The sequence below is a fragment of the Culex quinquefasciatus genome, chromosome 2 (genome assembly GCF_015732765.1).
Source record: "Culex quinquefasciatus strain JHB chromosome 2, VPISU_Cqui_1.0_pri_paternal, whole genome shotgun sequence".
Taxonomy (NCBI): Eukaryota; Metazoa; Arthropoda; class Insecta; order Diptera; family Culicidae; genus Culex; species Culex quinquefasciatus.
In genome coordinates, this window is record NC_051862.1 from 194,554,386 (window position 1) to 194,569,261 (window position 14,876).

General features: G+C 47.4%; 1 protein-coding gene across 10 annotated transcripts in view; it reads right to left on the minus strand.

Moving 5' to 3' along the window:
* The window catches only part of LOC6034877, a 68,315-nt gene that overhangs the window by 20,622 nt on the left and 32,817 nt on the right, over window positions 1-14,876 (minus strand). For 7 of the 10 annotated variants that reach the window (XM_038251825.1, XM_038251824.1, XM_038251822.1 and 4 more), the window contains exons 2-6: window positions 9,290-9,491; window positions 7,436-9,015; window positions 3,677-7,362; window positions 290-3,516; window positions 141-228 (exon numbers count right to left, since the gene is read on the minus strand). In XM_038251825.1, coding sequence (XP_038107753.1) covers window positions 141-228; window positions 290-3,516; window positions 3,677-7,362; window positions 7,436-9,015; window positions 9,290-9,291 — 8,583 coding nt within the window. In that variant the 5' untranslated portion in view covers window positions 9,292-9,491. Of the gene's footprint in view, window positions 1-140; window positions 229-289; window positions 3,517-3,676; window positions 7,363-7,435; window positions 9,016-9,289; window positions 9,738-14,876 lie in introns of all 10 variants that reach the window. The other 3 variants (XM_038251818.1, XM_038251820.1, XM_038251819.1) reach the window with 1 other exon arrangement.

Below are 14,876 nucleotides of genomic sequence, written 5' to 3' on the forward strand. Positions count from 1 at the left end.
AAGATCGCTCGAGAATCAGTTTTAAGTCGAGAAGTTAACTTTGTTTTACTCAGCGAAAACCTAAAGTTTCCTCAATATTAGCATAGCAATCATCATGGAGAAACAAGAACAGCAAGAAGAAATGATCCCACGATACTCACAATGACACGCGCGCAGTCTTCGACGTCCTGTTCGCGCCAGCCTCGCTTGAACTGTCCCAGTTCAAGAATTTCGGTCCAGCGAGCCCATCTGAAAGAGGTCAAAATCGTTAGAACCAGTATCAACACAACACCCACAAAAAAACCCTTACCCATGCGACAGCAGTCCCTTCTCCACCTTGAAGCACTCGGATCGGGCCCAGTTTCCGTACGAAACGTCCTCGAATCCGAGCGCCGCCAGCGTGTCACGGTCCCGCGGGATGTAATCGTCCTTCTCGTTGACCACCTTCCTGTGCTTGTCCTTGGCGCTGCGATTGCGCTTGCTGCGCGTCCTCAACCCGCTACCGTCCTCGTCTCCGCTGCCGTGCTCGCCCGACGAGTCCTCCGACATGTCCATGACGCCGTCGTCGTGGCCGTACCGCTTGATCTGGGTGCGCTTGCGCGGCTCCGCAATGACCAGATCTTCCGTTTCGTCCTTTTCGCAGGCGGCCGGGTCGATTTCGGCCCGCTTCGCCCACTTGTTCCAAAAGTCGGGATCGTCAATGTTGATATCGCTCCGGTTGGCGGCCGCCGCGAACGATGCCTTCGAGAAGGTCGAGCCCTTTTCGCTCTCCATCGTGATGACCTGCGTTCGGCGCAGCAGAATCGAGTCGATGTCCTCCTCGCAGAACTTGTCTCCGGCGTCGTCGTCCATGACCGCACCGTACGCGCCCTTCTTGAGCAGATCTTCAATCTCTTTTTTGGACAGCTGCTTCTGGCTACCGTCCTTGTTCTGGGATGTGTTCATACTCTGCAGGATGGCCTTATCCAGACCCAGCTTCATCGAAGCCTTGTCAAACATTTCCCGCTCGTACGTGTTACGGCACAGCAGACGGTAAATCTTGACCATCTTCTGCTGACCGATACGATGGCAACGGGCCTGCGCTTGCAGATCGTTCTGCGGGTTCCAATCGCTGTCGTAGATAATTACGGTGTCCGCGGCGGTCAAGTTGATACCCAACCCGCCGGCCTTTGTGCACAGCAGAAACACGAACCGGTCCGAGTCGGGCTTGGAGTACCGATCGATAGCTGCCTGGCGCAAGTTGCCGCGAATTCGTCCGTCGATACGCTCAAACGGATACTTTCGGTAGATGAGGTAGTCCTCCAGGATGTCCAAACAGCGCACCATCTGGCTGAAAATCAGCACACGATGCCCGTTGGCCTTCAGCTTCGGCAGCAGCTTGTCAATCAGCACCATTTTACCCGAAGAAACGACCAAGTTCTTGTAGTAAGCCTCAGCGTCTTCACCGTGCTGCATGCGGTAATCGTACTGAATCTGATCCTCCGCTCCGTTCAACAGGTACGGATGGATGCAACACTTTCGCAACTCCATCATGGTGTTCATCAGGTTCGGGATGTTCGCCGAAGTGGTGCCCTTCATCAAGAACGAAAAGTTCTGTTCCAAAATACCGCGATAGTACTTCTTCTGGATGTTGGTCAACTCGACCTCAACGATGGTTTCCTCCTTCGGGGCGAGCGACTTCTCGACGTCATCCTTGAGACGACGCAACATCATAGGCTTCAGCAGGGCTTGCAATTTCAGCACTTCACTTTCGGTCTTCAGGCTGCCAAACTCACGCAAGAATTCTTCGTTGCACGAGAACTGACTCGGCTCGAGGAAGTTCAACAGCGAGAACAGCTCGTTCACGTTGTTCTGCAGCGGCGTACCGGACAGCAGCACTCGATGCTCGAGGTTCAGCTGACGCAAGCCCTCCAATAGTTTGCAGTTTCGGTTCTTCAGCCGATGGGCCTCGTCGATAACGCAAGCGCGCCAATTGTACGGCTTCAAGTCCTGATAGTCCGTCACGATCATCTCAAACGTCGTAATGAGCACGTTGAATTTGTTAATGTCTTTGATGTACTTGCCGTTCTCGTACCGGTAGTACACCTCGTAGTCCTGAATCATCTGCCTGCTGTTGGCAGAACCGTGATACACAATCACGTTCATGTCCGTCCAGCCTTCGAACTCACGCTGCCAATTCGGAATCGTCGACAGCGGTGCGATAACCAAAAACGGTCCCCGGATTCCGTACTCGTACACCGAGTGGACAAAGGTCAAACTCTGGATCGTCTTACCAAGACCCATTTCGTCGGCCAGGATGCAGTTGTTGCCCTTGTACCACGAGTAGCGCAACCAGTTGAGACCTTCCAGCTGATACGGACGCAGACTGTTGCCGGCCTTGTAGATCGGTGATTGTGGCAGTGCCTTCCACTGGTCCGGGTGAGGTCGCTTCTTCGTCTTCCACTCGCTCCTCGGTGGAATCTTGTTGAACCTGTAATACTGCTCAATCTTCGGAAGATCCACATCATCCTCCAGCTCCCACGTACTGTCCTCGTACGGCAAACTCTTCCACTTGACCAGGTAGTGCTTCACCGTCTTGCCGTCGTCATCGGTATGTTCCGACACGTCCAGCACTCGGTCCACCTCAACAAAGTCCGGGTTGAACGGCTCCTCGTCCAAACTTTCAAAGATGTTGAGCTGCTGTTGCTGTTTCTGCAGGAAGCGCTTGATTTTGTTACCCACGCGCTTGTCTCCCTTGAACAGCTCGTCCTCCGTGCGCCACTCGCAGTGCAGGTAGGAAAAGTTACGATACTTGACGTAGTACTCCTCAACGTCGATGTAAACCGGCGGTTCCTTCTTCTCCTCCGGCTTTTCCTCCACCTTTTTGTCCTTTTCTTCCTTCACTGCATCAGTTTCCATTTTTACATCTTCCGTCTTTTTTTCCGCCTCAGTTGCTTCCTCAGCGCTGTCCTCCTTCTTAACTTCCGCTTCAACCTTCACGGCCTCTTCTTTCGGCTTTTCGCCTTCCGAAGCCTTTTCAGCGTCCACTTCCTTCTTTTCCTCCGCTTCGTCAGTGTCCATCTTCTCCGACACAGGTTCCTTACTCTGCGCCTTGTCACTTTCCTTTTCTTTGTCATCCTTTTGTTTTTCCTCGTCAGGTTTCTCATCCACCTTGTCAACTGTCGCTGCCGGAGCAGCTTCCGCTTCGTCAGTTTCCATCTTAACCTCGGAATCTTCCGCTTTAACAGCGTCCTTTTCCTTTTTCACTTCCTTTTCGTCGTCCTTCTTGCCCTCCGACTCCTCATCAGCGCCAACAGTCTTGGAATCCGCTCCTTCCGGTTCCGTTTTCACCTCAGCGCCTTCCTGCTTCGTCTTTGCTGCTGCTTCCTCAGAATCGGCGCCGGTGGCGTCTTCCGACGGTTCCCTTTCCTCGCTGCCTTCGGCAGGTTCGGGCTTGACCTCCGCCGGCTCGGGAGTTTTCTCCTTTGGCGGTGGTGGCGGAGGGTCCGGCTTCAGCTCACGCTTGCCCATGCGGACCGCGAGCACGTAGTGGACCACCTGTTGGATTGGAACGGAGCGTTAGAAATTAAATTGTGAATGCCAAGTTTTCAAATTATTTAGAACGGTTACATAAAATCTTTGGTAATTTGTGAAAAAAAAAGTTATGGTCGAGAACCAGCGAGTTCAAGTTACAGGCTTGTTTAAAAAAACTACTTACCATTGAATCCTCATCGCCAGTGTTGACGTACACGTAGTTGGGTTTGTTAACTTCGTCGGTCTTCTGGTCACCACTGCCGGCGGGCAACTCAGTCTTGACCTCCGAAGTGCTAACCTTTTCCTCGCCCTCGACGCCACCACTGGTTCCGCTGGTACTTGCCACGGCACCATCGGCCCCAACTTCACCACCAACCTCGCCGGCACTACTTTCGACGGCTTCCTTCTTCTCCTGGTCGGCTTTGCGCTCCCGCCGTGAGCTGCTCGGCGCCGGCGATAGGATTGCCGACTCGTCGTCCGAGAAGCGCAGCATAACATCGTCGACGTACTTTTTGCGTTGCGTGTTACGCGCCGATCTTCGCTTGGAGCTATCAATTTCAGGATCCGGTGGTGGGGACGGCGGAGGAGTGCTGGCCATATCTTCTCCCTCGCCGTCGGACTCGATGGTCATGCGGGTGCGTTTGCTACGCGAACTACTACTCTTGGAGCCACCGCCTCCACCCGATGAGCGGTTGCGATTGCGCGAAGAGCTCGAACTTTTCTTCTTGCCTCCCTCGCCACTTCCAGGATCCTTCTTCTTGCTGGACTTTTTCTTCTTGGGTGTTTCTCCCTCGGTGTCCGCACCATCCCCGGCGCTGTCCTCGTTCTCGTGCTCTTTCTTTTCGCTCTCCTCCAGCAGACTCTTGATGGGAATCTTCGACACTGGAATGTCGTCAAAGTCGGTCACTTCGGTATCGTCCAACGAACCGGAAGCTTCCGGCTTGGAGTCCTTTTCCGGACCCGACGTTGCGTCGGTCGAGTTTTGCGAGTGCATCAACGAGGCAAGCGTTTGATTTTCGTCCGCTTCGCTAGTTGCCTTTGACAAGTCCTGATCATGGTCATGGTCGTGGTCCAGGCTGTTGTTGTCCATCGAGTTGTCACCCTCGGAGGGTTGACTCTTTCGACCGCGTTTCTTGTTTTTGTTTTTGTCTCCGTCTTTCGGTTCCTTTTTCTTGGGTTCTTTCTTCTCTTTCGGCTCCTTGGGTTCCTTGGCCTCTTTGGGCTTCTTAGGTTCCCGAGGCTTGCGTGGCTTCTTGAGTTTCTTTCCGCTGGCATCGGTTGAGGTGTCCAGATCGCCAATCGACAGATTATCCTGGGACTCCGTCTCGTTATGCTCTTCGTTGAAACTTTCGGACGTGACTTCGGCCAAGCCCGTGCCGGCGGTAACCGCGTCTTCCGAAACGGGAAGTGCCGTGATGGCCGTCGGAGTTTGAGACGTTTCATCGCCCGATGTAATCTGAGGATTGACGGAGGCGGCCGCTGCTGCAGCAGCTGCTTCCTGGGCAAGCTTCTCGGCCTTCTTCAGTCGGGGCTTGCGTGGTTTGTTGGATGGCGTACGACCTCGTCGACCGGTGGTGCTCGTCACCTGTGGACTGTCGATCATCGCCGACGAGTACATCGAGTGGGCCTGCATCATGCACTGCGGACCACCCAGACATCCGTCCGTGGTTTCGTGTTGCTGGAGCATCGAGATGCGTTCCTGCATGCGCATAATCTTCTCCTGATTGTCGGCCATTGGCAGTTTGTAAATATCTTGGAGTTGTTGCTGGATGGCAGCCCGCTCCTGGGCGTGCGTTTGATACGCCGGTGGATACGGAGACATCATGTCCGGTCCCATCATTCCGTGCATCATTGGTCCACCCGGAGGCATGTGCATTCCGTACATGGGCGGTTGACCTGGGGCCGGTCCCATGCCGGGTGTTCCCATTGGTCCGTACTGGGGATGCATTTGAGGGTGCATCTGCGGATGTTGTTGTGGTGGCATTTGCGTCGTGTTGGTCGGAATCGTCGTGGCTGGTGTACTTGTGGAAATGATCGGTTCTCCTGGCATCTGCTCCGCTGGGTACGATGGCAACGTCGGAGTAGATAACGTGGGCGTCGTGGTAGACGTTGGGATCGAGTGGATCTGCTCGGGACTGGCCGTCGTAGTTGTGGCCGTTGTCACCTCGGGAGCCTGCACCTCAGTCAATGCCACCGAAGTCACCGGGTCGGGGACCGCCGTTACCGATTCACTTTCAGTCTTCTTTGCGTCCGCAATCGACGGCGCCTGGTTCGAGTTGTCCGAGTGGTAAATATCATCCCGCTTGTCGTTGGCATCCGCTGCCACACTGTCCAACCCGAGCGTCTGCCCTTCCCGAATCGTTTCGTCCAATCCACCAACATCGGTACTCAGCAACGAGCCAGCCGTTCCGCCGTTGTTTGCCGCCTGGTTCAACGCTTCAAAGTCCGTCCCGGACATCAACGAGCTACTCGATTTACTCTCGTCCGTGTTGGATTCGGCCGGCGCCGGCACAATACTGTCCCGCGACTCCTCATTGCTACTGTTCTGCTCCGAAGCCGAGTGTCGCTGCTGCATGCTATCACTTTCACTTACCGCCGATTCCGGAATCGAACCGGCCGCACCCAAACTCGAGGGCGCTTCGTTCGCATTGCTCGACGCGAGACTATCAATCAGACTAAGATCGGTCGACGGCTGCTGCTCGGCACTCGTTTGGGGCGCCAAACTTTCCGCACTCGGCACTACAACTGGTTCCGCCGTGAGTGTCGAAATCGGAGGCAGTTCCAACGCCGATGACATCGCTTGAGATTGTTGTTTTTGCTGTTGGGGAATGGGCGCCGGTGGCGTCACCGTTTGCATCGACTGCAGATCGTTCAGCTGTGGTGCTGCTTGTGAGATTGGAATTTGCGACTGTTGTTGTTGTTGCTGTTGGGCTACGACCGACGGTGGTGCGATTGGTGAGGGAACGGAAGTGGCACTAGGATGGTGTTGTTGCTGCTGCTGCTGCTGCTGTTGTTGGTGCTGGGATTGGCCGCTTGGCGACATCAACATTTCGTCATTAAATGACGGCGACTGCAGCTGCTGGGCTATCGAGTGCGCCGAAGGAACAGACGCAATTTGTGATGGTTGTTGTTGTTGTTGTTGCTGCTGCTGTTGCTGCAGGGATTGCATCGATGGCAGATGCTGACTCTGGTGTTGGGATTGCATTTGCTGGAGATGCGTTGGTGGTTGCAGCTGCGTCAACATTGGTTGCTGGCTCTGTTGTTGCGGCTGCACAGGTTGCGGTACGAGTTGGTGTGGCGTGTGCATCGAGGGAAGTTGTTGAGTTGTTGGTTGCTGCTGCTGCTGCTGGCTTTGTGATAGATGGGGTTGATGAAGACTGTGCTGCTGTTGTTGGGGAGTTTGCTGGACCGCTTCGACCATGCTCTTATCGTCTAGATTGCTGTACTGCAGCCCGGATGGTGGACCTTGTTGTTGTTGCTGTTGAGTGGGTGGTATCACAGGCATCGTTTGCGATGGCGGTATCAGGCTGGAGATGTCGTTCAACTGTGAGATCTGTTGAGCGTGCGGGGGCGGCGGATGGGAAGCTTGTGATACGTGCAGGTGCGGCGCGTGGGAGTGCATCGGTGGCAGATGCTGGTTCCCGTGTTGCTGTTGTTGGGGAGGTTGTTGTTGCTGCTGCTGCTGTTGCATTGCGTGGTGAGCGTTCCCGTTGATTCCACCGCTGCCGGGTCGCTGTACCATCGGGGGCCACTGTTGATGATGCTGTGGGGACATCGGCAACCGGGGCCCTAACGGGGACAGGGGATTGTTTTGCATTTGCTGCTGGTGAGGTGGCCCTCGGTAGGCTGCGGCCTGGGAGTATTCCATTCCTGGTGGTTGGAGGAAAATGTAACAGATTAGTACGGGGATTTTGTGTCGATTTAAGTGACGCAAGGATCTTACCTGCTGCGGCAGCCGACGGTGGCATCACCATTTGTTCGAGCGCTTGCAGCGTGTTGACGGGTCCGGAAGGTCCGGACGCTGCCGTCGACAGTTTGGTGACCGGCATGGTTTGCTGCTGTGGTCGCGGGCTCTGGATATTACCGCCGCCGGAGCCGGTCAGGTGCGGATGCGAGGACATCGAGGTGGTCGAGAGCGTCGTTTGTGGGGCTTGCGACGCGACCGGTGGCTTCGCAGGGGACATGACCGGCCGGGGGGACATTTGCGTGTGCGGAGACATCTGGGGCGGGCGCGGCGACATTTGAGGGGACAGCTGCGGGAAAGGCGCCCGGTACTGGGGACTGCTTCCGTGCTGTTGTTGGGTTTGCTGCTTGCTGGCGACGTTCGGTAGGTACGACTGCTGCTGTGGGGCACCCGTACCGTAACTGTGCGACATTTGATGTCCACCGACAAGCGAGCTAGTACTGTGATGACTGCCTGGCTGTTGGCTGGTTTGAGATTGTGCCATGCCAGCTCCCAGCATCAAGGCGGCACTGTTCGGTTGCTGGGAGTGGGGCATGCCGGGGTGTTGACTCGCGAGCAGGCCACTTTGTTGTTGGCTCTGCTGTTGACTCAGTCCGGCCAGACCGGGATGTTGCTGAGGATGTGCCTGCGGATGCGTCGGTTGACTTCCATGGGTAGGTTGTTGTTGTGGTTGCTGCTGCTGTTGTTGTTGCTGTTGCTGAACCGGTTGCATCTGGCTGGCGTGCATTTGCTGTTGTTGTGTTTGTGGCGATTGGCCTGGGATCGGCAGGTGGGACTGCTGAGGTGGATGGCCAGGAGGTTGCTGCTGTTGTTGCTGTGCCGTACTCATCTGGTGTAGACTCGTGGGAACCTGGTTGCCACCGACCATGTGCTGGCCGTACCCGGTCTGATCGAGCTGGTGCTGGTTGTACACGTGCTGCGACGATCGGTTCGCCTGCTGGTGCATTGTGGGTGCGTACGACGCGTATCCGGCCTGGGCCGTCGCCGTTTGAGGCTGGACCACGGGCGCTCCCGGGTACATCGAGTGGCCCGCCTGAGGGTAGTGCTGTGAAACGCGTTGCTGTTGCTGCTGTTGTTGGGGCTGTTGCGGTTGTTGTTGCTGTTGCTGAGTCGGCTGTTGAGGCTGACTCAACGATCCGTAGCCTTGCTGGGGCATCATGCCGCCCATCATCGCTTGCTGTGTGGGGTACTGAAGCTTTGATGAGTCCTGCTGGGGATAGCCGGTCATGTGTTGCCGATAGCTGGCCGGTGTCTGCCGTTGCGTTGGCTGCGGCCCTTGGGGATGACCGTAACCCATCGGGGCACCGTACGGATTCGCCTGAGGTGGTGGAGGCGGTTGGGCACCCCACAGTGCATCTCCCATGCCGGCCATACCGGAGCTGTGATCCGGCATCGAGTACATGTTGTCGGTCGTGGCCGGCTGGTACGTGGGATATTGTGACTGTGGCTGCTGCTGCTGCATCGGGTGGGGTGCCCTGTGCCGAGCGTAAGGCCCACCGGCGTTCCCAGGTGGTCCCATGCCCCGCGGCGCCGTCGGATCGTATCGATAGTAGGCGTCCCTGGAAGGTAAAATAAAAAAACGCAACACTTATCACCGTGTTCAGCAGCCCAGAACGTCGCGAGAATCCGCGGCGATATTTATAGCGCGCATCGAGAGCCGATGTGTCGCATGAAATCTAACAATCGATCCGGCTAAAAATAGCCTAATTTGCTCGACTGTCTATTTCTCCGCGCCACGCTCGACTGATTTCGTAACCGCCCAGAGCGCACGAGAGTTATCTATCGCACTGGGTGGAGGGTTTGAAATAATTATATTTGGAGAAATGTACTTACATTTTGCTGTTTAAAAAAATCTGGACAACCTCTGATCCCGATTCCGGCGTAAACTCCGTCTACCTTCTCAACTCGCGGGTCGGTAGATTCTGGTTCTGGTGTTCCGTTTTTTCGCGGAAAACGTTTAGCAATTTAATGAATAAATGCTAGCGGTTTCACTTGCTTCTTCTGACTGACTCATTTGCTGATGTCGGTGCTTTTCCTGTGTAGAGAATCGATTACATGTAACACGAATGTTTTTCTGTTTCATTTTTTGTGTGAGTGTGTTTTGTGTTTTTTTGAGCATTCAGTAAATGCCTAATCGCTCTAAATTCGTTGTGTTTGATGGTGCACTTTTTGTTTTGTTTCAAATTGCAAGAAAAAAAAGGAAGAATTATGGCTGATGGTGAATCGCTTCTTTTTATCCCGGGGTGGAACAATTTAAACTGTGCGCTGCTTCAATTGAGACCTGCAAATGGAGACCGGAGAGAAAGGTAAAAATCAATTAAAATATTGCCAATTTACATCCACACAAATGCGAGTATAATGTGCCATTTGGGCATCAACGGGAAATGAGAGATATATGCATGTACAAGGGAGAGGAGATGCTTTCCGTCCCAGAACCCAGCGCTTCGACGACGGTGGTGTTGGTGGTGCGGTGTCGAAATGAAAAATAAATGCAGTTTTGGTGATATGCGCAGTAGTGTGCTTTCTTTTTATTACGCCGATGGCCTCCACTCCTGCCTCCCTCACGACAAGTGTCTCCTTTTTCTCTTCTTTCTATTGAATTTTTCTCGACCCTTTTTGTCGAAGGTAGACGAAATTGAAAGCAAATGTTATTTTTTCCCCAATTGTTAGATTTTGAAGCACTTGTTGAAATCACAATTATCACACAAACTAACACTGAATTAACACCGAACATTCCGAAACGTTGCTCATGGGCACACGCTGAATGGGAAAAGCTATACGCTTATGGGTCGATAAAATGCAACATAGAGCGCACAGGATTTCCCCCTTCAGAATCTGCCAGTCGTCGCGCGTCTTATCGCGTAGTTGGTTAGTTCACACTTATTTTCTTTTTCGCTGGAAGCTGTACCTATTTATAAAACACTTTCGTCACTTTTTCGTATTGCCTATGCTGTAACATTCACATTTGCTATTTTATGTTTTCATTATAACAATTATTTACCTACAATAACGCAAATTCACACGTGCTTAAAAACTAAAAACAAGTTTGTACCTTCCATCTTCATACAGGTATGTACCGTCATCAGGGGTTTCAGCAATTTTGTATGACCCAATGTCACCCCTGATGACAGTGCCAACCATTTTCCAGATATGAATCTATCGAGCGCATCTTCACCGCGAAATTTAGGTGAACATATCAATGTTTTTTTTTCGATTTTTTCGAATTCACTCAAAGTTAGAAATTATAGTTACCAAATTTTATATAAAATGTTTGTCACCCCTTTACAATTTCCAAAAAATAAAATATAAGATTATCGACTAAAATTTAAATTTTCATTGGAAGTATTCAGTAATCAGAAGATATTGTATAACGCTTTTTTACCTTTTAAATCATACAAATTATTTAACAATAGTGTATGAAACAATTATTAAAAAAGAAGATTTTTTCAGCACGATCCGCACATTTTTTTTTTATTTTGGAAGGTTGAAATTTTGGTTGATTCAATATTATATCTTTTTATAATTAATTTTACTTAAAAAATGTGTAAAAATGTTAACCTGGTGAAAATTCATCAGAAAATGATGATTATTCACCAATTTCTGATGTAATATTACACATTTTTTTACACAAAATCTGAAACCTCTTCCTGATAAATATTACTAGGGTTAGTGAAATTTCACGATTTCACGGACAGCGTGACAGCGTTGGCTTTTTCCGCGAAATCCCGTGAAATTTTATGTATGTATGAAAATGTAACGATTTTTCTCAAAATAATTTATCAAACTCGTAAGGAATAAAAATAATCGCATGAACTACTGTAGAATTGAGTGAGTGAATATCCTGGTTTAAAAACTAATATAGGGTTAGTGATTTTTGACGATTTCATGGACGGCGTGAAATTCGTGAAATTTATCAATTTTCTCAAATCATTTATTTTAAATAACAACTTAATAAATATTTCATCCAAAAAGACTATTTAAGTAATTTTTATTTGTTTTCAATTAAAAAGCTTGAATATAAATAAATGTCAAGTTGATATGAACCATTTCAAGAAATGCTCAGATTTTTTTGTGTTTTTAGAAACTAACTGAATTTAGTAATATTTGCATTCGCTGTATTTTAAAATTTTACTGCTATTTTATTTCAAAGGTTTAGTTTTGAAAACAAAAATAAAAGAAACAAGCTTTGTTTTATTCAAAATAAAATGAAGAGTATTTTTATCTTTGGAATCACAGTTTAAAAAAAAACACATCAATTCTTTTTGGGCCTGTTTAATTTTAACGATATTTGTTTATTTGGGTGGATAATTCCCATGAAAGTAAAAAAAAAATCTACTTTTTTGTTTTCTTTTCTCACTTAGAATAAAAATTTCGATTTTGTTGTAAATCATATTATTTTTGCAAATTGATTTTAATTTAGTTTTTGAAAAGTGAGCTAAAACTCTAAAAACATATGTTTAATTGGCTAAATGTTGCAGAAAATGCAACTTATTTTACTCATTTTGACTGAACAAGATTGTTAAATCTTGCTTTGATATGAAATTCATTAAAATGTAAAAAGATGTAACAGAAGCAAATTTGCGAAAACATTTTAGCATTATTAGTCGAATATTAAAAGAGCAGTTCAGTAAATGAGAATACGCGTGCCCTACGAATATATAAAAACAAATAATCCATAAACCATTGAAGAATAATATATAATGAAGCATAAAAAAGTATCTGTGATTTAAACATAGGATTTTCAAAATTATTTTAACATTTTTTAAGTTCCACGAAATTTGCGTGATATTGATGTTTTTAAATTGAGGTCCCCGTGAAATTTGCAATTTTCAAGCGTGAAAAATCACTAAGCCTAAATATTACCATCATTTTTGTCTGTGCTTCATTGCCATTCGACGAGTTTTACCGAATCGATCAAAAACGACGAGTGCTGAACAAACAAGGTTTGCAATTAGTTGCTTCCTAATTTTTTTGCGATTTCGATAAAAAAAACTATTTGAATGTAATTTCATGTCAAACATGTGTTAAGTCAATTCACCATTCAAATCAAAAAAATATCTTGACAACTGTTACTTTTTTTCAGAATCCATTTCAGTACTGTTATTTTTGGTAGAGAAAAATTTGTAGTTTCCACCCCCTCCCTCCCTCGTGGACAATTTCCATAAAATTGATAATCTCAAAACGTAAATGTTTAGGAAAAAAATATGTTCATCATTAAAAAAACTGTTCGAAAATTAACAGCAACGTTTAGCAGCTGAAATATACACAGTAAAAAAAATTGTAAGTTTGGAAGGAGTAATTTTGGAAGGTTGAATATTACCTCTTTTATGGTGTAATTTTACCTCAATTCAGACTGAAAAGGTGACGAAACACCAGAAAAGTGGTAAAATTACACATTATCATAGGTAAAAGTACACATTTTTTCGTCATAAAAAATGTACCCCTTCCCAGATGTAATATTACATTGTTTTTTTTTTACTGTTTAGGTACAATTTATCATTTATTTGGTAAAATGCCTGGATGTGTCGGATTTTTCTTTCCATGAATGTGCATGTTTTTTGGAAGATTTTTTTTTTGGGATGAAAAAGTATCTTTGACCGAAAAATAATATCATTGATGGAGTCGACTTGGAGTCGACCTTGAAGAAACATTTTTTCATAACATATTTTTTTTCTCGAAGGACAATCGTTCAACTCAGTTTCAATCACACAAATCAAATTAAAATAAAAACCAAACATGACATCCAACAAAACGATCGATTTGGACACATCGGTGATGCCAATTAAAATACTTTTTTTGAGGCGCTCTCTTGAAAAAAATGCTTTGGCTTTGTGTATTGGTGTGCTTGCGCGTCAGCTAGCCGGGCGCAAAGATGTGTATATCGAGGCATATATGATAGGACTGTGACTGCTTACACTTCAGCAGCAGCAAAAGCAACAAAAAAAAAAAGATAAAATAAAAGAAACATGGCGAATTACCGTTCGCTTGTTGGCAAAGTTGCTCTTGAGTAGCCTTGAGCTTCATGAATTGCATATTGGAATAAATTATTGAATTTGTCACAAATAATCGTTATGGTTGAAAATAAAGAATAGATTTTAAGAAATCATTTCCCAAAGCAAAACGATAAAAAAAACTCACACACACCAAAAGTGCCGAGATTAACCAAACGGATCCGGAGGAGGCCCATTAAACTGACGAACACTTTTAAGGCCTGACCTGCTGGCTCTCGCCTGGGACATTCGAAGGAGGAAGACGAAACAACCGAACAAAAAACCAAACGAAGCCAAACTCTCAGTAAAGAGTGATTGGAACGGTGTAACCGAGTGGAACCGAGCGGCCTGGCTACAGTCTCTAGAGGTGAACTAGCGAAAGTTTAGTAGGTATGTGTCCCCTACTCTCCGTAATTCAACAACACAGTCGCCTGCTCGAGTACTGTACCGCACCTCCATTTGCCTTTTGCTGAACGCCAACAAAGGGAAAGATAATTGGGGGGTTAATCTTGGCAAGAAGAAGCGTTTCAAGTTTCGAATGGTAAGAAAGTTAAGCAGTTAATGTACATATTTGATTAAAAAATTAAATGCAATTTAAATTAAATAAAAATGTTATGTTTAAGTAACACCATATCATAAGGGTTGCTTCATACTAAGCGGCCATAACACTCGAGCTGCTTATTATTATTTCAAAACATATGAGATTCAAAATTTCAAAATTTTGCAACAATTACCTTATACCTGTAGAAGTCGATCACATTAGGAATTCGATTTTCGAATGATTTTATAGCTTTTTCTCAGTGAGAAACGCATCAAAGTTTTCGTATATGAAGTTATTTTTGGAAAACCAATCATCCAATACCCGCGGCCGGCAGCGAAATTATGGAAAATTGTTATTTTGTATCAGATCTTAGTCTTGTCTTTCTTAAACTTTTTGCAGAGGTGTTTGTTTGAAAATTTAAAAATTTATGAGCCAGGCAACAACACCAATCGAGTGGGGTCAAAATCGAACCGCACTTAATGGCACCAGCTGGGTGGTTATTAAAACACGTTAGAAAGAGAGCACAACTTCAAAACAGGGCAGACCAGAGAGCAATTCACGAATAAAAAAGACAGCTCAACTCAATGCTAGGAGCAGCAAACACGAGCGAATTGAGCAGGCATGAGTTAACCAAGCCAGGCACAAGCAAGCAAACCCAGAGAGGTTAATAAACCTTTGATATAGCTGTGGATGATACACGGTACGTTTTCTATTTCCAATCTAATTACATAAATATCGGACTGGTGAGTACTGCGCTTCGGGTCAAAACTCTGTGCCGTGGCCAGATTATTTTAACATGAAATAGAATTTCTATTGAATGTTTAAGATCAAACTGTATTATTCTATCAAATTGATTTCTACAATAATGTATGAAAATACGAATTTAAAA